The sequence below is a fragment of the Microplitis demolitor genome, chromosome 9, assembly GCF_026212275.2.
Source record: "Microplitis demolitor isolate Queensland-Clemson2020A chromosome 9, iyMicDemo2.1a, whole genome shotgun sequence".
Classification (NCBI taxonomy): Eukaryota; Metazoa; Arthropoda; class Insecta; order Hymenoptera; family Braconidae; genus Microplitis; species Microplitis demolitor.
In genome coordinates this window covers 16,569,804-16,591,393 of record NC_068553.1, presented here as the reverse complement: position 1 = coordinate 16,591,393, position 21,590 = coordinate 16,569,804, and the positions used below count along the sequence as shown (strand labels likewise).

Here is a 21,590-nt window from a genome sequence, read left to right as displayed (position 1 = left end):
CAAATTATTTATTTAATTAATTTTATTATTTATTTTTATTATTTATTATTTATTTGTATTTTTTATATTTATTTATTTAATTTTAGCCAAATTGTAATTAGTTTTAAATACTTATTTTGTTAAGGTGTGAGTGTGATGGATGCTGTAAGAGTGATTTATAATTTATTAATTTATATTTTTATTTTGTAAGAATGTGTACGAGTGGCATGTTTTTATTGCATGGCTTGTGCTTGCTTGTTTTTTTTTTATTTTTTTCGGGTTTGATCGCATGGTTTTGTTTGTTTATATTTAATTTAATTTTATTCCTCATTCTTCCCTTCCCTTTTAATTTTAAGTGTGTTTTTTTTATTCGGGTTTGACTGCATGGTTTGGTTTGCTTTTATTTAATTTACTTTTTCCTTTTTTTATTCCCGTTCCCGCTTAATTTTAAGTCTGTTTTATTATTATTTAATTTAAATTTAAGAGTGTAATCAGTGTGTGTGTGATTTTGTTTATTGGGATTTCCAGGCACGGATACTAATAGTAAGTTTTAATTTTAACAAATTTTTATTCAATTTTATATTTATATATATTCATTTGTATTTTTTATGTATTTATTTTATAATTGTTTAATGTATAATATTTTGTATTTGTATTTTATTTAGCTTTTTTATGGTCACCAATCGAGTGATCACTGTGTTGGTCGGGTTTTTTCACTGATAAAATCCTCCGATTTAAACCGATAGATTCCGGGTCTATCGGATTTTTATCGGAGTATTTTATCGGTGTCGAGGTTTCCCAAACGGGCTATTTTCTTTCTTCCAAAAGAAAATAGCCTAGACCAGTACAATTGTATTTTTAAACAAATACAATTGTAGGTGAATGCGCACAGTATAGGAAGTCGGTCCTCAGCCGCTTTTTTTTTTTTTTTTTTAAATAATAAATCCTAATATTTATTATTTTTAATTGAGCATTTATTAATGAAAAAAATAACCTTCCCTTTATTTTTAAGTAAATATTTTAGTTTATAAGTAGAAATAAGTATATATATATAAGAAAGTGAAAAATTATTATAATTAAGAAGAAGCAGAAGAACCCTCATAGATACAGGTAAGTAAAACAAAAAAATTATAAATAATTAAGAAAAAAATACATTTATTTATACATATAATAATTTTTTTTTATAATATTATTTATATTTTTTATCAGTTTCGTTACAAAAATTTGTATTGCTGTACGATATTTGCCGTACAGAATATCAAAATTATTGTAAAGAAATAAATGATAAATATAAATATTTATATTCATACTAAAAAATTTCATATAGTAAATATATAGACATATTTTTTAAAAGAAAAAAAAATCTCTACAGAATACTCTGTGGAAGTCACTGTATTTTTTAAATGTTGGCGCATGCGCACTAGAATATTTGTCCTCTGAGTTTTTTTTTTCTTAATTAATTTTAATTCTTTTTATATTAAGTAGTTCTAATTTAAATAAGACAATATCTTTTCCTTTATTTTTAATTAAATATTTTGTTTATTAATGTACATAAATGTAGTTAAATATGACTAAATCAAATATACATAATTATATTTATATTTAATAGTAATAAATAACAAATTAGTTACACAATCGAAAGATTTGCTAAATTTTTAAATGCTTGCGCATGCGTATTGTTAAAGCAGTACATGTCGACTTATTTACCATTGTATGCGTAGTAAAATGTCTGTCTTCAATCGCTTTATTTCTTTAATAATAAATTTGTATTCAAATTGTTTTGATTTATTTATTTTTTTCTCAAGAAAATACCTTTTTTTTTTTTTTTTTTTAATTAAATATTTTACTCCACAAATAAAAATAAGTATATTTTAAAAAATGAAAATACATTTATTTATGCAGAAAAAATTACGTACATGACTAAAGGTAAGTAAAAAAAAAGAATACCTAAATATAATAAAAACAAAATTTCTGTATATATATATGCGAAGAACTTTTTATTGGGCTCCCGCTTTATAGTTTTAAATTTTCGCGCATGCGCATTTCGGGTTGGTTTGCTATTTGAAATTTCCGCTTACGTCCCATTTACTTTTTGTCATTCCCGCTACGCTCAAATCACTATTGCTAAATGGACACTAGGCCTTAGCCTATATTTTTTTAATGAATTTGAGGAAAAAAAAAAAAATATTTATCGTAATAAATTAATTAAAGAAATTTTATTTCAGTTGAATAAATTATATTTTATTTATCCAAATTTACTTAATGTAATTTACAATACTATTTCATTTAATAAATATATTTAATTCTATAATTTCAAAGTTATCGCTATTGATTTTAATTTTTTTTCATATTTCGTTCATTTTTTATTTCACCCATACAAAATAATGGGATAAAGATGATTGTGAATTCAGGTGATTCTGAATAAGCATGAGGTGAATTCATATTTTTATCAACATAGATATCGCTATAAGTATATACTGATGAATAAAGTTGTTGTTGAATTTACATGTCGACGAATAGAGATGTTGCGTACCATTTGAGTAGAGATGTTTTGAATGGTGTTGTATCTGTCCTTTTTTGCTTTTTTTCAATTTCTAATAATTTATTTTTCAAATATTTAATTTTACCGCGCAAGTAATAAAAATAATTAATAAATTATTGATGAAAATAAAATTTTTCGAGTATATTTTTAGTCTAATTAATATAATTATTGACACAAATGAACTTTAATAAATTTCTTAAATTCCAATTTTGAAATTTCGCGCCAAAATGGCGCTGCTGCGCGTTGCTGTATTCAACGCACAAACTTTTGCTAAATTGGCGGTGGGGGAATGAGTTGCAAAGTCGGTTACTTCGTACCAACTAGCGGTCCACTAGCAACAGTCAGTATCATGAACAATGGCAGTAGTAGTCGAGATCTTTCTTTAGTACGTTAAAATTGAAACACAGTAGTGCAGTTAATTTGCGGAATTGTCCATAATATTTATTGCTAATAGTAATTGTTTAATTAAAATGTGTAGTGTTTGTAAAATTTTAATTGTGCAAAGTGTCTGTGGTGTAGTTGAGTGTTGAGTGTTCAGTGCTAGTGCAGTGTTGCTGATGGTTGATGCTGATGTCTTCCAAGATCCTGATCAAAATCATCCGGCATCTTCTGGTGGGAAATAGCAGTTAAGTGACGTTTTTTAGCTGGAATACACTTGGAGCAATTTAATTCAAATCTCCAAGTGTATTTGGATACCCTTCTGCATATTATTTCTCTGCCAAGGTTTGTTTAAACACTCAAGTGTTTTTTTTTTTAATTTTTTAAATATTTTTCTACTATATTTCGCCGCCATTTTATTTTGACACACGAATTTAAATTTTCTCCAATTTCAAATAATTTATTTTTAAAATATTTAAAAAATTTACACAAATTGTCGTCAAAAACAAAAATACCCGAAGTTGACGGACATTTGCCGAAAAATTCAAGGAAACTTTTGTAAAATGAACTTTTGCTAAGCAAACTCTTAGGCAAGAATTAATTTTCTTAATTATCAGATTTTTAAATAGATTCAAATCTAATAAATAAATAAATACACATTGATTTTATATTTTTTTTATATTATTATAATTATCATTACACGAGTGTACATTATTAAAACGTTTACAACGTTCAGTATAATTAATTATTATTCCAATCGTTTTATTTATTTCTGTCATAAAAAATTATATTACATGAAAAAGGTATTATTATATTTTTGGTATTGTTTGTGATCGTATGATTGAATGACACATTGTTTTTTTTTTTTTTTTTTTCATGATGGTTATTAGTAATAATTCCATTACAATAATTGCATTAATAATATAAAAAATCATATAAATTTCAAGCACATCGAAATAAATTTATCAACTTTTCTTTTTTTATATTTAATTCTTCTGAATTTAAATTACCGCCTGGGAAAAAAAGTTTGAATCTGTATTTTGTCTGTATCTACTCAGATCTATACAGGCTGATTTTTAAACCTAGATCTACTTTGATCTGAATAAATCAAATATCAGATCTGTACACTCGGAAAAAAAAATATTTTTTTAAAAATTTTATACTGAAAATGGCCTAGTAAAATTTTATAAAAATTATGAAGTTTTGTAAAATTTTTAAAAATTTTATGAATTTTTGCTGTACAATTTTATAAAATTTTTTAAAGTAAGATCTGAGTAATGAAATTAATAATCAAATGTAATTTTATACAATTTTTTAAAATTTTACAAAACTTCATAAATTTTTATAAAATTTTACTAGGCCATTTTCAGTATAAAATTTAAAAAAAAAACTTTTTTTCCCGGGCATTCATAAAATTTTATAAGATTTTATGTAATTTGATTTAAACTTTTTTCCCGGGTGTAAAAAAAAATTTAACACATGGCAACATAAAAAAATGATTTTTTTGTATTACATATTATCATTGTTTTCTTAAACAATAGCGTACAAAATAAAATTAAGCATTTAATTAAAATACTGGGTCACTCTATCACAAAATATTTCTACTAAACAATTATTAATATTTAATCTCTTAATCTTAACACATAAAAAAATACTCCGTGCACATTTTTTGCTCTAACAATTAGGCAAGAATTTTAAAATATCTAAACAATATTTTAATAAAATAAATTTCATCAATTAATTATTGATTAAAAATAAAAAAAAAAACTTAATTAATTATAGATTATTTTTGTTAAAAAAAATTCTAGATCTATTGATTAATTAGTAATAAAAAATGTTAATATAATTACTTCCATTAGGGTAATTCGCTAAAAAATTTTTTGTTTCGATGCCTATTACAAAAAAAAAATTCTCATTCGCACTTTTTATATATTACATTTATTATTAATACGTAAGACCTCAGTTATGTTTTTTTTTTTTTAATTTTTTTTTCAACCCTCTGTACACATTCGACAAAATTGTCACAAAATAACTTTTTATTTTTATTTACTGACTCATTAATTTAAGAATTAATTTTTTTTTAATCATGACGAAAAATATTTTAATTAAATTTTCTTTTATCAAAAATTTTATACCGATACCAGGATTCGAACCCAAGACTTCAAATTTCAAAATTCATACGTTACCATATTGCCCCATTTAGAAATTAATTTATAAATTTTTTGTCATTAAAAATTTCTAAAATTCATTTTTCCAAAAATTTATAAAAATTCGTCGACCCCCCTCCCTTTTTTTTTAACTCTCAGTACACTTACGACGAAATTGCTACGAGATAATTTTCTATTTTATTTTCTGACTCATTAATTTAAAAATTATTTTTTTTTTAATCATGACACAAAAAAAAAAATAATTTTAATTGCTTATTTTTTTTTTATAAAAAATTTTATACCGACACCAGGATTCGAACCCAAGACTTCAAATTTCAAATTCCATACGTTGCCATATTACCCCATTAAAAAGTTAATTAATAAATTTTTTGTCATTAAAAATTTCTAAAATTCATTTTTCCACAAATTTATAAAAATTAAATCCCCCCCTAAATAAAATTTCGAAAAATAATTTTTAATTAAAATAAAAATTACTTGAAATTTGTGTACAGAGGGTCAATAACAACATTAATCAATAAAAATCATCTATCATATAATTAATTAATTAATTTTTTTTTTAATTCGTTGATCTCACAAAAAAACGCAACTTTCGCGTCAAGCAAATTATTAACCAGGCAGCCAGTGATTGGTCAATTGTTTAATGTAATGAGCTCTTGATAATCCGCTTACGTAATTAATTAATATTAATAACTAATTAATAAAATGATCCATCAATAAATGACGATATGAATTTTATTGTTAAATAAAATCGAGTTAATTGTAAAAATCCGTCGATTATTTACCCCATTAATTATTATTAATATTATTTACCATTAATTAATAATTAATAATCTATAGCGAGTATCCAATCACGATTGCTCATTAATTTATTCTGTTACCAATAAGCAATTTATTTATCTAGTATTAATTATTCTATAGTAATTAATTAATTAATTAATTAATGAAACACTTTTACATTTAATCTTCATATTAAATTATTTTAATTAATTTTTCTAATTAAGGGACTATTGATGTTAATCCCTAATTAATCGATCTTAATTGATCGTGGAGGGAAATAAGTCTTGTAGGCTTCAGAAGGCCTCTGGCGAGTTATTTTATTTCGTCAAGTTCACACTAATCCTGTTATTTTTTAATTTTAATTATCTCAATTAATTAATAATTAATAATTAATTAATAATTACAATTCCACCGTACAACCAACATTGTCGAGAAAAAAAAAGATAAATTAATTAACATGATTTTGTGTCTTAACTTCTCTCTCCTCCCACGATTTGTTTTTTTTATAATTAATTTTAGATGACGATTCATTATAATTATTTTTTTTTTTGTTAATTATTAAAATTGTATCGCGTTAATTATTTTAAAAATGTCTTCAGAACATTTAGAATTTCAGTCTTCGACATATTCCTCTTGAAAACATTTGGCGGGATTTTATTTATTTCAAATAACTGATTGATTTTCTTTAAGTAAATAATTAATAATTAATTAATTTGTTGATTAATTGGGATTTTGTTGGATACCCATTTTATTGTCGTGTTGCTGATTAGCGAAGAGATCGAAGCTTAAGTCTCAAGACGAAGTAGGTTGTGATCCTCAATAGAAGAAGAAAACCAATGAGAGCGACGACGTCGATCCAGTAGACGGCGTCGCGCATTGACATTTCCTCGAGGAATTTTGTCGGAGTTCTGAAGTGGCAGTATTCGATCGAGCACTTGAGACGCGGTCGATTGTACCCGAAGACGGTGATCATTGCACCCTCGAACCCGTACCGGATGTACGAGACATAGGACAGCCAGCTCAAGTAACTCGGCATTGCGGTGAATTTTATGAAGAAACCAGAGAATAGGACTATTGGTACTGACATTACTGGTCCGATGAACATTCCACTCTATTTTTAAAATTATCTTATGTTTATTTTCTGGTAGAAATTTTTTGGGGTAAAATGGGTATGATATTTTAAATCTGTAGGAAATTACGAGTAAAATGAGTACCCACAATGATATATTACGATAAATTTGTAATTAAGTGTTTTAATTGTTAATTATTGATATATATGATGGGTATATTTTTGTTGAGGTATACTTTGTTTTTTTTTTATAATCATATGAGTACTTATTTTACTCGTAAGGAAAATTCCTATAACTTGATGCTATTCATTTTTTTTGAAAAAAAAAAAAATAATAAATAAAATAAAATAAAAAAAAAAAAATAAAAAAAAAATGAATGTGATACTTAATTAGCTGACTGAATTCCGAGTAAAATGAGTATCAACAATGATATATTACAGTAGAGTATATATATATGTTATATATAGTATTTCATATATATTATTCATCGACTTTAATGAAATATATCGATGTGGGTACTCAAACACTCGGAAATTTTATGCACGACCCAAATCTCAGATCAATTTTATATTTCACACTCTTCCCTACAAGAAAAAAAAAGTATTTACCTCAACGCTCATCGCAGCTCCGATTAACAATCCAATGGACTGAGAAACCAGGGCCGTAAGAATACATATATTCATGTACATTAAAAATCTATAAGCTTCCAGTGGTTGCGACGTCATAAAATAAACAATCATAACATAGGCTATTGAAAATACTGTTTGGAACGGCAAATCCGCGACCGTTCTGGCTAAATAGAAAGCTTTCAATGAGTACCAGTAATTAAGGTGTTCTCTTACAAATACAGCCATCTCTGTTGGGACTGAAACAACAGAAGAAAAGTTTATTATTTAGTCTTTGAAAAAAAAAAAAAAAAAAATTTACTTACAAGTAAGTATCGTAGGCATCATTGCAGTAAACATAAGAAACATAACAGTAAAAAATATACATCCGGCATTACTGTAAGCTTCACCACCTTCATTACCAATATCATAATAAAGAGCACCAATAAGTAAACCCACAATAATATGTGATATAAGTCGTACTCTTGTTAATGTCTGTAAAAAAAAAAAAAAAAAAAAAATAGTATATTACAGACCAAGGGAGGGAATTAGTCAACAACCCGTCATAAGTCTCTTCCCTCAATCGGCAGGTACTGAGTCCAAACAGCACCACTTAACCACTTTTTTGAGTTTCGTAGCAGACATCCCGTTATAAGCCTCCGTTAAAATTACATAAATTATAAACTAACAATAGCAACAAAATATCTAAATTAATTATGAAAATTTACTATCGATCTTTCGCGGATAATAATTTTATAAATGTTAAGTTAAATATTATTTATTGGTGATAATTGTAATGATTAATTACAATTAAAGCTTCTGTTACAATTTAAAAGTTTTATTGAGCATTATGTTGATCAATAACAATTATTATTATTATTACTTTCATTAATACCCTTGTCATTATTATTTTTTACATTACAATTATTATTTGTGTAAAAAGATAAGTATTTATTTTAGCGCTATAAGCACTAGAAAAATCGGGACACTGGCGCATGTGACAAAACGTAAATATGACGTTTAAAATTATATAAAATAAGTCAGGCTTATAACGAGTAGTCGAGATCAAAACTAAACCCACGGAAGACTGAAATTTAAAAAAAAAATTTCCCTTGTCTCCTAGACCAGGCATATAACAGGAAGTCGACCATAGGACATTCCAACTCGTGTATAAAGTCGAAGTCATGAGCCTGGTCTAGGAGACAAGGGAAATTTTTTTTTTAAATTTCAGTCTTCCGTGGGTTTAGTTTTGATCTCGACTACTCGTTATAAGCCTGACTTATTTTATATAATTTTAAACGTCATATTTACGTTTTGTCACATGCGCCAGTGTCCCGATTTTTCTAGTGCTTATAGCGCTAAAATAAATACTTATCTTTTTACACAAATAATAATTGTAATGTAAAAAATAATAATGACAAGGGTATTAATGAAAGTAATAATAATAATAATTGTTATTGATCAACATAATGCTCAATAAAACTTTTAAATTGTAACAGAAGCTTTAATTGTAATTAATCATTACAATTATCACCAATAAATAATATTTAACTTAATATTTATAAAATTATTATCCACGAAAGATCGATAGTAAATTTTCATAATTAATTTAGATATTTTGTTGCTATTGTTAGTTTATAATTTATGTAATTTTAACGGAGGCTTATAACGGGTTCTGCTACGAAACTCAAAAAAGTGGTTAAGTGGGTGCTGTTTGGACTCAGCTGCCGATTAAGAGGCAGGCTTATGACGTGTAGTCGTAATTAATAAACAAATTTACCATATCACGCATCTGTGATAAAAACGTCCGCTTAAGTAAAATCCAAAATTGTGTCCATCCATTAGTAGGAAAGCCAACAGTTTGTTCTATACTCTCGGCACTGTCTAATAAAGAAGTAGTGCAAGATACTGGCATATTGAGAGCTATTGCACCACCTGGACCTTTAGGAATACCATTGGGTATTAGTGAGTTTCCGGTACCAGGAGCTCCGGGCTTGGTTTGTTCATTTGGCGGTGATTGTTTCGCGATATCGTTTGACACCATGGGAGTAGCAAATGCTGCTTGATGATGCTGGTAGTTATTACACTTTCCATTATTTACTGCGGTTACTAATTTTTCCACACACTCGCCATGCTCACCGCATGCAACTTCCATTACTAGAATAAATATTATTGATGTTTAAAAAATTTTAATAGCGATAGAGTGATAGGTAATTTGCTTTTACGGTACCATAGTCCGCGGGGTTGTGATAACTGGGACACTCGAGGCCCATTGATGATAAAAATGGTACTAGACCACCGACGTTCCCTTGATATATACATTGTCCTTCGGCTAGTAAGTATAAATGGTCGAACATTTCGAATAAACGTGCGCTAGGTTGATGTATTGTACAAATAATTGTTCTTCCTTGAATACAAAATTTTTTTATAAAAAATGGAGGTCCTATTCTCATTCCTGACTGAATTCCGCGTAAAATGAGTACCAACATCAAGAGGTTTTGAAAAGTTGATAATTGTCATATTTATTTACTAACAATTATCTTAATTGTTTATATTTTTTCGGCAAAAACTAAATATATCGATGTGACCACTCAAACTATAGAGAATTTCATCAGGATTTCATGTCTTATATAATATTTTTTTTTTTTGAAAATTTAAAAAAATTTTCAAAAATTGTTTTCCTAAATTTTAAAAATTGAAAAAAATCACTGCGACCTTTGCGAAGTTTGTGCTGATTCTTTTATAAAAATTATCATCAGTTGATAAAATTTGAAAAAAATTTTTTTTGAAAATTTCAAAAAAAAATTTTTGATCCAAACATATTGATGTGGGTACTCAAATTACAGGAAATTGTATCGCGAATTAAAAAATTCAAATTTTCGTTGTTAAAAAAAAAAAATGGTAACCCACCTCCTCTACTTAAGGATTTGAGCAAACTGAGGCACTGGAAGCAAGACGAGCTATCAAGGCCTGAAGTCGGCTCGTCAAAGAACATAACTGGTGGATTGTTAACCAATTCCAATGCGATTGATAAACGTTTGCGTTGTCCGCCACTTAGGCACTGTGTTTGGGTGTTGTTTGCGTCATTTAGGCCCAATGTATCAATTATCTCCGCAACGACGACTTTCTTTGCCGCGGCGTCGAGATCTTTGCCTAATTTTAAGTTCGCCGATACCATCATCGCCTCATGGACCGTCAAATGAGGCAGCAGCCGGTCGTCTTGCATTATATAACATGACATTTTACGAAAACGTCGCAAGTTCCGGTCCTTACCATTTATTAATATTGATCCGTTTAAATTTGACGTTCTGTTGAAACCAATTATTATTTACCCGGACTTGTTACTATTGATAGTGAACTGTTATTGGCAATTGAAGAGTAATTGTTACTTACTTGTATCCTGCTAGCACATTCATTAGTGTACTTTTGCCAGCGCCAGACGGACCCATTATTGCCGTCAATTCGCTTGAACGAAATTTTCCATTGACACATTTTAATATTGTTTTATAGCCTGTTAAATTATTTATTTATTTATTGGCTTAATTAATAAAATTAATGATATATCAATTGATAAATTCTAAGGATTTGCGAATTGGGTTCGAATCGAATCGAATAATTTGAATTATTCGTAACTTTTCGAATTTTTTGTAACTTTTCGAATTATTTGAATTTTTGAATTCTTGGAATAATTCGAAACTATTAGAATATTTCAAATTTTCTCGTATGATTTGAAATTTTTCTAATTATTCGAATTTCTTCTACTGATTCGAATCTGTTCGAATAATTCGATACTAGTCAAATAATTTGAGTCTATTCAAATACTTCGAATCTATTCGAATAATTCAAATCTCGTATTATTCGAAACTACGAATAATTTGAAGCTTTTTGAATAATTTTAAACTATTCGAATAATTCGAATCTTGTTGCATTATTCGAATCTTTACGAATTATATTTCACTTTTTAAGCGATCCAAAACTATTCGAATAATTCGTGACTATTCGAATAATTCAAATTTTCTCTTATTATTCCCACCCTTTCGAATAATTATAAACTTTCCGAATAATTCGAATATTCTAGAATTATTCGAATCTTTTCTAATTATTCGTAATTTTTCTAATTATTCGTAACTATTTAAATAATTCGAGATTATTCGAATAATTCGGATCTTTCCTTGTAATTCGTGACTTTTCAAACTATTCGAATAATTAGAAACTTTCCGAATAATTCGAATATTTTAGCATTATTCGAATCTTTTTTAATTATTCGTAACTATTCAAATAATTCGAGACTATTCGAATAATTCGGATCTTTCTTTTATCATTCGTGACTTTTCAAACTATCCGAATAATTTGAAACTATTCGAATCTTCTCGTATTATTCAAATCTTTTTGAATTATTCGAATAGTTCCATATTATTCGGAATAGAAAGTAACAAATTATTCGAAAAATTACGAATAATTCGAATATTCACGAATAATTCAAAAACTCACAACTATTCGAAAATTTTTAAATAATTCAAAAAATTCAAAATTTTGAATAGTTCGATTCGATTCTATATAAATTATACGAAAAATTACGAATAATTCGAACATTCACGAATAATTCGAACATTCACGAATAATTCGAAAACTTACAACTATTTTAAAATTTTAAAATAATTCAAAAAATTCAAAATTTCGAATATTTCGATTCGATTCTATATAAATAATTCGTAAATTCGAATCATTCGCACACTCTAATAAAGTTGTCAAAAATTTTAAGCAGAACGATTTGAAATAGAGAACTGACCTCTTTGTCTACCTTCAGAAACGCTGTAGGCCAAATCTTTGAACTCGATGTCCACCGGGGGTCTTTTGGGCAAATGCGTAAGAGCGACAGCAGGCCGTTTGTTAACCTGACCTGGACTCACGCCCGTGTGATTTTGAATTTTTCTAGCTAGGCCTCCACTCGCACAACCAGTGCCCGCGTTACCGTTCACTGGTGCCTGGGTCGTTCCATTGCAACTGCAGTGCAAATTATTTTGAGAACCTCTGAAATAATTCATTTACAGTTTAGTTCAAAATTATTTAAATTATTGGAGAGGGGTGAGGTAATTTTGATTTTATGAATTTAAATTTACGTGCAATGATTTTGTACTTTTGCCAAAATTCTTTTGAATTAAAAAATAAAAATACAATGAGTTTAAAAAATAAAATATATTATTTATAAAAAGTTATTCACGTGCTGCCAAAATGTCTGGCTCGACTTGGCTCTCGATATCGACTTAAATACACTTTTAATTCTCTATACATATACATATATATGTATGTATATATATTTGATAGAGAATTAAATATAAAAAAAATTTATTTGTTAATTTTTTCAAGCGCGAGAGAGAAAAAAATAAATTTTAAATTCACCAGCACACGAAATTCCGTTGAATTATTTAATAAAATATGTAATGGTTATAAAATTCAATTAATTTATTCGTATAAATTAAAATTTCTTTCTGAAAAAAAATAAAAAAGTAACTAATCGTAATTATTTTACAAGGCTAGTATTATATTAAATACAAAATATAAATTAGTCTTGGACATTAATTAATTTTTTATTCAACGAAATTTGAATTTTTATTGTTATTTGTATTTTTTTTTTTTTGAATTATTTTTTTAAAAGATCAATAAACTCATTTACCATTTGAATCATTAAGAAATGCCAATGGCACAAAAAACTCGAGGTCAAATTTTTTATAAATTTATGCTCAAATACTTGTTCGCTCTCTTGAAAATTTACATAATTACCCGCTATTTTTTATTTTTTTTTTTTTAAATTTTAATTATTAATCAAATTTTATTATCCAATTTTTTTTTTGTTACTTTTGGAAATTTATTAAATAATTAAGGACATTTGTGACATAAAAAGGATTGATTTAAATCTAATGAGTCAAAATTTTTTTTTTTTTAAATTTGAATTAAATAAACAAATTTTGATTTTCAATTTTTCGTTATTTTTTGAATTTTATTAAATAATTAAGGACATTTGTGACATAGAAAGGATCAATTCAAATCTAATGTCATAATTTTCTTTTTTTTTTTTTTTTGAAAAATTTGAATTGAATAAAAAAATTTTGATTTTTATATTTTTTTTGTTAATTTTTGAATTTTATTAAAAAATTAAGGACATCTGAAACGTCGCAAGGATCAATTCAAATCTAATGACTCATAATTTTTTTTTTTTTTAATTAAAATTTTAATTTTTTTTACTTTAATTTGAATTCAATTAATTAATAAATTATTTTAATAATTTAAATAAAATAATTCTAAGGATTATTAAATAAATAAGAAAAAAAAAATTTCAAATCATAAAAAAAATAAAAAAAAGATTTCCGGTTTGTGACGCACACGCCAGCAATTTGACCTTTAGTCAAACTATTTTATCTTTAGGCATACAATAAAAATGTCTGGATTTCGTATTCAAAGACAACAATAAAGTAAAATAATTTCCTTAAACAAATATAATAATTCTTTAATTATTTACAACAATTAGTCAACTAGTGTAATTATTAAAAGTAAAAAATTAATAGTTTAAAACATTGATTATCTATGAAGGTCAAGGTAATTGTCTTGTTTCTTTTTCATTATTTTTTTTCTTTGTATTTTAATTATTAATTTTAGTTAGTAAAGTTTTCTATTGATTAATTAGTCATTAAGTTAAAAATAATTTTTACATAAATAAAGTAGTGACAATAAAGTATTTTTAATTTAATTAATTATTCATTATAAAATTAATAATATTATTAATTACAATAATTGATTCAATTAATTATTAATTAATAATACAGAATTTTTTAAATTTATTTTGGAAAAAATATTTTCGTGTTCGTAAAAAATTAATTAATTCTTAATTAGTTAAATTTTTTTGGTCTTCATTAATTTTGATTTTCATTAATAAATAAAAAAAATTAATTAAAAAATTCGAGTAAATTAATGATGAATTTTTTAAAAATATAAAAGTATCAGTAATTAGTAATGAGATAATTAATTACCCTAAGATTGCGTTATTGAGATTTTCAAGATGCAGCGAAGGTGGTGGCGATCTAATTGTCACCTGATTACTTCCTTCCGCAATAAATTGCACTTGCTCGTCACCATTGTATCTTGGTACACTTCCAAGTGTTAAATTTTTTATGTCACCCATTATTTTAAATGCTAATTATCACCTCGTGTTTTCCTATTTCGAAAAGACATAAAAAAAAAGTTAATTATTTTTTTATTGAATAATTGAAAACATTTATTATCATTAATCTGTACATGCGTCATAAATTATTTTTTGTGTAAATACTTTGTACTGGGATGTAAATTATTGACTGAGTCATCACGGAAATATTTATGATTGAACTCGGAACAAAACGAGATACTGGAGCATGACATAACGTTTTTTTTTTGAGAAAACTTTTTTTTTTTTTTTTTTTTTTGAGTTTTTGCGTCACAATTTGAAGGGGAAAAATTTTTTTTTGGTGGAAAATTTTGAGTTACAATTAAAAAAAAAAAAATGGGGCAAGTTGATCAACTTGAACTCGCGGTCAATTCAAAATTTTATTTTTCCCGCGGTTATTTAAATTATTTTATTGATGACAAAAAAAGTAAAAAATGACTGAGGTAAAATGGGCCACGATTGTAAAATTACAAAATTTTAGTTTTTTATTTAAAAATTATTAGTCGAAGTTTTTTAAAAAAAGGGGGCAAGTTGAACAATTTTGACTCGCGGTTAATTAAAAAAAAAAAGATACTGAGGTAAAATAGGGCACAATTGTAAAAATACGAAATTAGTCTTGTATGGGCTGACCAACTTACCCCATTCTGTTTTAAAAATTACTAAGAAAGTTTATTTTAAATTGTTTGTTATTTAAAAAGTGATGACTCATTTTGTCCCAGGGTATTTCCAACAATTCAGATTTTTCTTTTTCAAAACAACAAATAAAAAAATTTAATGAGTAGAAAATAATATATAATAAAGAAATATGAAAATGAAAAAAATTCATAAATATCATATATATTTAAAAAAAAAAAAAAAAAAAAAAAAAAAAAAAAAAGGATGGTTGGGTAGCGTATTTATGTTTACGTTTACATTTGTGTTGTAATTTATTTGTACATGCGTACTGTCATTATGATTGAGGAAGTGCCCAAGTGATAGATAATTTCATATTTTATTGTAACGGTAAATTTAAATAGATCCTGTTTTTTATTGTAAACAAAAAATTATATTATTTTTATTTCGGAGGCAATAAAGGATGTAAGGAAAAAATTTATGAATATTTAATTGGTAGCTGAAATATGAGATATGATAAAAATGTATGAGAAGAATTTTATAGGGAAATTAACTCCTTTACAACAAATGTATTTTTTTATCAGATGTTTTAGTTTTAAAAATGGGTAAATTGGTCCGTAGTTAAGAAATTCGTCAAAAGTTTATTTTTTTGTTCTTATAATTTAAATAATGGCTAAACTAGTAGAGATATGACAAAATTGTACTGAAACAATTTTGTAGGAAATTTAATTTTCTATAAAAAAGTATTCATTCATTTTTTTCGTAAATTCAATATTTAATACGGAATTTAACTTTTAAGTAACGAGTGAAAAATTGCAGTTCAAGTCTCAAATATTTTTTTGTCTTTCATTAATTAATTAATTAAATTAAAGATTTTATTTAAATTTCATATTCTATAAAAACTTTTAATGTTTAATAGTTAACTGAGAATTGGAATTTCTTAAAAAATTTCTCATATAAATTACAAAAAAAAGAAAAAAAACGCAAATATTTAAAATTCTATTTTATATCACTCGATAAAATTCAAATTATAGCTAAACTAGTAAAAGTACGATAAAAATGTACAGGAACAATTTTATAGGAAATTAAATTTTCTACAAAAAAGTATTCATTCATTTTTTTTGTAAATTCAATATTTTATGCAGAATTTAACTTTAAAGTAACGAGTGAAAAATTTTCAGTTCAATCCTCAATATTTTTTTTTAAGTCTTTCATTAATTAATTAATTAAATTAATTATTTTATTTAAATTTAATATTCTATAAACTTTTTATTGTTCAATAGTTAACGTAGAATATGAATTTTTTAAAAAAATTCTTCATATAAATTATAAAAAAAAAAAAAATTCAAATATTTGAAATTTTTTTTTACATAAATCGATATAAAATAACACAGTATCAGTTTGCACAGTAATTTAAATAATCTAATCGATAATCGATATTTAATGACACAATCAATTACTTAATAATCGAATAAAAATAACAATATTTAAGTATAAAAAATCTAAATCAATAAATAGTTATTTAAATTCACTTAAAAATATTTGACCTTATACTTGATCCTGTTTGAATTCTCGCGGTCATCTCAGTATCGAAACCCCGAGTTGTTTTATTAACGTGTGACTCAATACAAGTTCTTTGACCTTTTCAATATTCAAAAAAAAATTTTTTCATCAAATTCATTTTTAAATTTGAATTTATAATTTTTTCGCGCCAAAATTAAAATAAAAATTTTAATTAAAATTTTTTCGCGCCAAAATTTGAATGTTAAATTAAATGCCTTAAAAAATAAAGAGACATAAAATTTCATGTCGCTCGAAATACTCTATATATATATAAGTAAATATAAATATAAAAGACAAGTCGAGTATATATTGCGCAAGCGTATTTTCATTATATCATGCATCAGAAAATGATATGATAAAAGCAAACTGACGTTTTTTTGCATTAAATAACTCGACAAATATTTAGTTTAAATATTTTATAAATTAAAATATTTATCGTAATTTTTACTGATTAATTTAAAATTTTTTTTTTTTTTATTGGATAATAAATTAGAAGGAATTATATGTAAATTAATAATGTAAACAATGAGAAGTGATTAATATTTTTACTTTGTTTCAAAGATTAAAATGTGTAATGAAAAGAGATAAAGAGAGAGAGAGAGGGAGAGACAAAGAGATGAGTAACAAAGAAATTAGTAGGCAAGTGGAGTCATGCTTTAGTATCTGCGAGGATATCTTTGTAGATAGGTCAAGGATACTAAACTCAAAAGTTACTTTTTTAAAATTTTAAATAATAAATAAATAAAAAAATTATTTTTAAAGTTAATTGGGTCAATTAATGAGCGTAAAAAAATTTTGGCTGAAATTTAAAAAAAAAAATTGAATTTGTAATTTAAATTGACGGAAAATTTTTGATGTTAATTATTGAAAAATTTTAGAGTAATTTTAAATATTAATGAGGGTAGAAATATTTAATTATAATTAAAGTTAATTAATTTAATTTTTTAGTAATTACTTAATAATTAAAAAAAAAAAATTTAATTCAAATTATTGACAGATGATTTTTTGATGTCAATTATTGAAAAATTTTTAAGTAATTAATTTAAATATTAATTAGGGTAGAAATATGTAATTATTATTAAAGTTAATTAATTAAATTTATTAATAAGTCATTGAATGATTAAAAAAAATTTTGAATAAATTTTTTGAGGAGACAAAAATTTTTTTCAAAATTGACAGAAAATTTTTTGATGTCAATTGTTGAAAAATTTTGTAATAATTTTTAAAAATATTAATGGCGGTAGAAATATGTAATTAATTAGTTTAATTTTTTAGTAATTACTGAGTAATTAAAACAAAACTTTGATCAAATTTTTGAAAGAAAATGAAAATTTAATTCAAATATGACAGTAAATTTTTTTAGGTCTTTAAGAAATTTTTACTAGAATAATTAATTCAAAGATGATAGAAATATTTAATTATGCTGCTTAATTTTCTCATTATGAATAAGACAAAAATTTTTTTTTAATGATCCATTGTTATAATTATCATTTTTATATAAATATGGCTCATGTTTTTGAATTACTAATTAATGAAAAAAAAAATCACTCAATTTTTAATAAAGAAAAAAAATATCAACAAAACTAATTATTTTGTAAAAAGAAAAAATTCATTCAAATTTTCAAATAAATCAAATTTGACGTTTTAATTAAATAATTAAATAATTACTTTAAAAAAATCTTTATTATTAAGCCTCTTAATTATTAATGAATAATTAATTTCCAATTAAATTTCCATTAAAAATAAAAAATATGATTTCTTCAAAATCATTAATTTAATAAATTGATTAATAAAAAAATTACGATTGTTAATTAAATTAATTATTAATCAACGTAAAAATTTTTTTTCCATTTTTAATAAAAAAAAACTCATTAATAAAATTAATTATTTTTCAGTACAAAAAAAATTTATTCAAATTTTCAAATAAAATAAATTTGAAATTTCAATTAAATAATTCAATAAATACTGTACAATAATTACTAATTAATTTTAAAAAAAATTATTAATGAGTGTAAATGTAGCAGACATACGACAATTTTTAAATTACATATAAAATATTAAATAATTAAAATAAAAAAAATTTTTAAAAATGCATGTACTTATTTTTGAATTTTCTAAACGTCCATTTTTTTATTTTCACTCTATAAAATTTTTTTTTTTATTACGAAGTTGTAAAAATTATAACAACAATTATCAGACATTTAAAAATTTTTTGATTGTTTTTAACAAAGAAAATAAATATTAAAAAAATATTTTGAAAAATTGCACGTATAGTTTATGAAATTTTTGACATGCCGATTTTTTTAGAAATTTTTTTTTTCATTATTTATCTATCAAAAAAATGTTTCTTAAATTTCAAAAAAAATGAATTCTCACAAAATCATTAATTTAAAAAATTAATTAATAAAAAAAAAAAAAAACTTACAACACGATTGAATAAATCCATAAAATCCTCATAACCTACTCCAATAATTAAAATAATTATCCGACTTCTTATCAGAGCTCATTAAAAAAAATTAATTAATTAAAACAGAAAAATAAATCACTGATTACTTAAAAAAAAAATTAATAAGTGTTGTCCTAGTGTCTGACACAAAACATCCGTAACTATTGACACCACTGACACTACTGACACTACTGAGGCAGAACGAACACTGGAGTTAAATGCCCGCGTGACAACAGACCGTAGTTTTATATCCCTGGTTTAGTATAAGAACTAAAAGAAAGAAAGGACTAACTGACTGGACTCTAACTGGTCACTGCTCACTGACAATCCACTCTTACTTATATTATAACTTAAACCCATAAAACAAAACTACAAAGGACTCTAATCACTGATACTGTCAGTGTCGAATCCTTTTGTGCTAAAAAACTTTCTAATCATCAAATAATAAAATTATTTATTTAAATCCTTTAAAAAATTTTTAAAAAATTATTTTAAATCCACTGTCACAATATTTAAATTTTGACAATGGCCAGTGTCAAAATCAGCTGCTTTTCTTACTGAGTCTCAACTAGTACATGTGGATTATTCCGAGGACTGTCAGGAGTGTAATAGTATTCGAAAAAACCCGCCATTTTATTTTATTTTTAAATAATTTATTTTTTCCCGCACTTTAGCCGCCAATATAAATAAATAAATATATAAAATATATATGAGTATTAAAATTTAAAAATATCAAAATTTTTAGTAAATAAAAATTCAAATTTTGATTTTCCTTGATTTTCAAAAAATAATAATTCAAATCGCGGGTTATTATTTTTGACTGTAATTTGAATTTAAAAATACGGCCCTGGAGTTTGCGCGGGACAAAGAAATTATTTTTAAGAACTAAAATCGTTTGAACGACGAGGAAGATTCGACCGTAGTGACTTTACTTCGCGGTTATTATGAGTGGGGGTGAATTATAAGAGAGTATGAGTGTGAGAGAGAGAATTTGCTTGATTAGTGTTGGAGTAAGTGAGAGAAAATAGTTAATGTAGGTTCGAAATAGAAGGTAAGGGCTATGGCCTGGGTCGATACTCGAGCACTGAAGCGACCGTGAGTGCATGTGTACTCAAGGGTACATGTGCACTTGAGTTTTATTATAGAGAGAAGCTTTCTCTTACAATTTATATATATATATATATATATATATATATATATATATATATAGGTTGTAGATTGTTAGATTGTGTAGTGGCGAATAGATTCAATGGATGAGCAATAGAGTTATAATGTATAGATTGTACATGCACTTGAGATTGCAAGTAACGGACTCTGGAAACTGGAAACAAAGAAAATTTGTTTGGTATTTTTTTTTTTTTTTATGCGTCACTTAATGATTTTTTTTTATAGATGGAATTCGCGAGGACGTTGATGACGTGGTTTTGTATTATTGCTTATTGGAAATTGTTTAGAAATTTGAAAATTGGTTTTTTTTTATTTTATTAATTGGTGACCCAATTTGCCCCCCTACCCCCCTCTCGGAGGTAATGATAGTGATGTTGGTTGTTTTTTATATTTGGTTATTAAGGTTTTTGAAAGAAATTGGTAATTATTTTTAGGAAAAATTTCAAATTTAGGAAAAAAAAATTTGGCGGGAAAAATATTTATTTGAACTAAGAAAGTTTTCAAATGATTTGGACATTTTTGTATTGCGAATTGAAAATGAAAATTTTTTTAAGCTTAGAAATTTTTTTTTGTTCCAAGAAAATTTTTTGTTTTATTTCAGAATGAAAATTTTTTTGAGCCGAGAAATTTTTTTTTTTTGGGGATAATTTGAATATTTGGTGATTTTTTTTTTTGGAAATTTTTGATTTTTTGTTGGAGAATTGATAAAGAAATTTTGGAAATTTGTTAATTTGATAGACAAAAAAAAAGGAATTTTGAAATTAGTTTATTAACTACCGCGGATTTATGACTAATTTTGAAATTTTTTTTGATAAATTTTAGGAGAATTGAGTAAAATAGACTCCCAAAATTTTAAGGGCCTATTTTACCCCACCTTCCCCTTTTAAAAATAATTTTTACTGTCATACAATTTCAAAATTTGACTTCCTATTAGTCAAAATAAAAAAATCGTAATATTTTTTTTTTTAATCAGTTAAAAAAAAAAAAAATTTTGAAAAACGTACACTGACGGGTGAATTTTTAAAATTCTACATTAATATTACAGGAACCTGAATTAAAATAATATTTTTTATCAAATTTTCATAATC

The 21,590-nt window shown here is 24.9% G+C and overlaps 1 protein-coding gene across 1 annotated transcript; it reads right to left on the bottom strand.

Moving 5' to 3' along the window:
- Nucleotides 1-4,723: 4,723 nt before the first annotated feature.
- On the bottom strand, nucleotides 4,724-19,897 carry LOC103579077 (ATP-binding cassette sub-family G member 4). The gene is given in 11 exon segments (XM_008560375.2): nucleotides 4,724-6,799; nucleotides 6,802-6,955; nucleotides 7,523-7,779; nucleotides 7,846-8,014; nucleotides 9,300-9,676; nucleotides 9,750-9,926; nucleotides 10,430-10,827; nucleotides 10,913-11,030; nucleotides 12,309-12,550; nucleotides 14,545-14,729; nucleotides 19,315-19,897. Coding segments are annotated over 10 exon segments (2,214 nt in total). The 5' UTR covers nucleotides 14,697-14,729; nucleotides 19,315-19,897; the 3' UTR covers nucleotides 4,724-6,629.
- Between the last annotated feature and the right edge of the window lie 1,693 nt (nucleotides 19,898-21,590).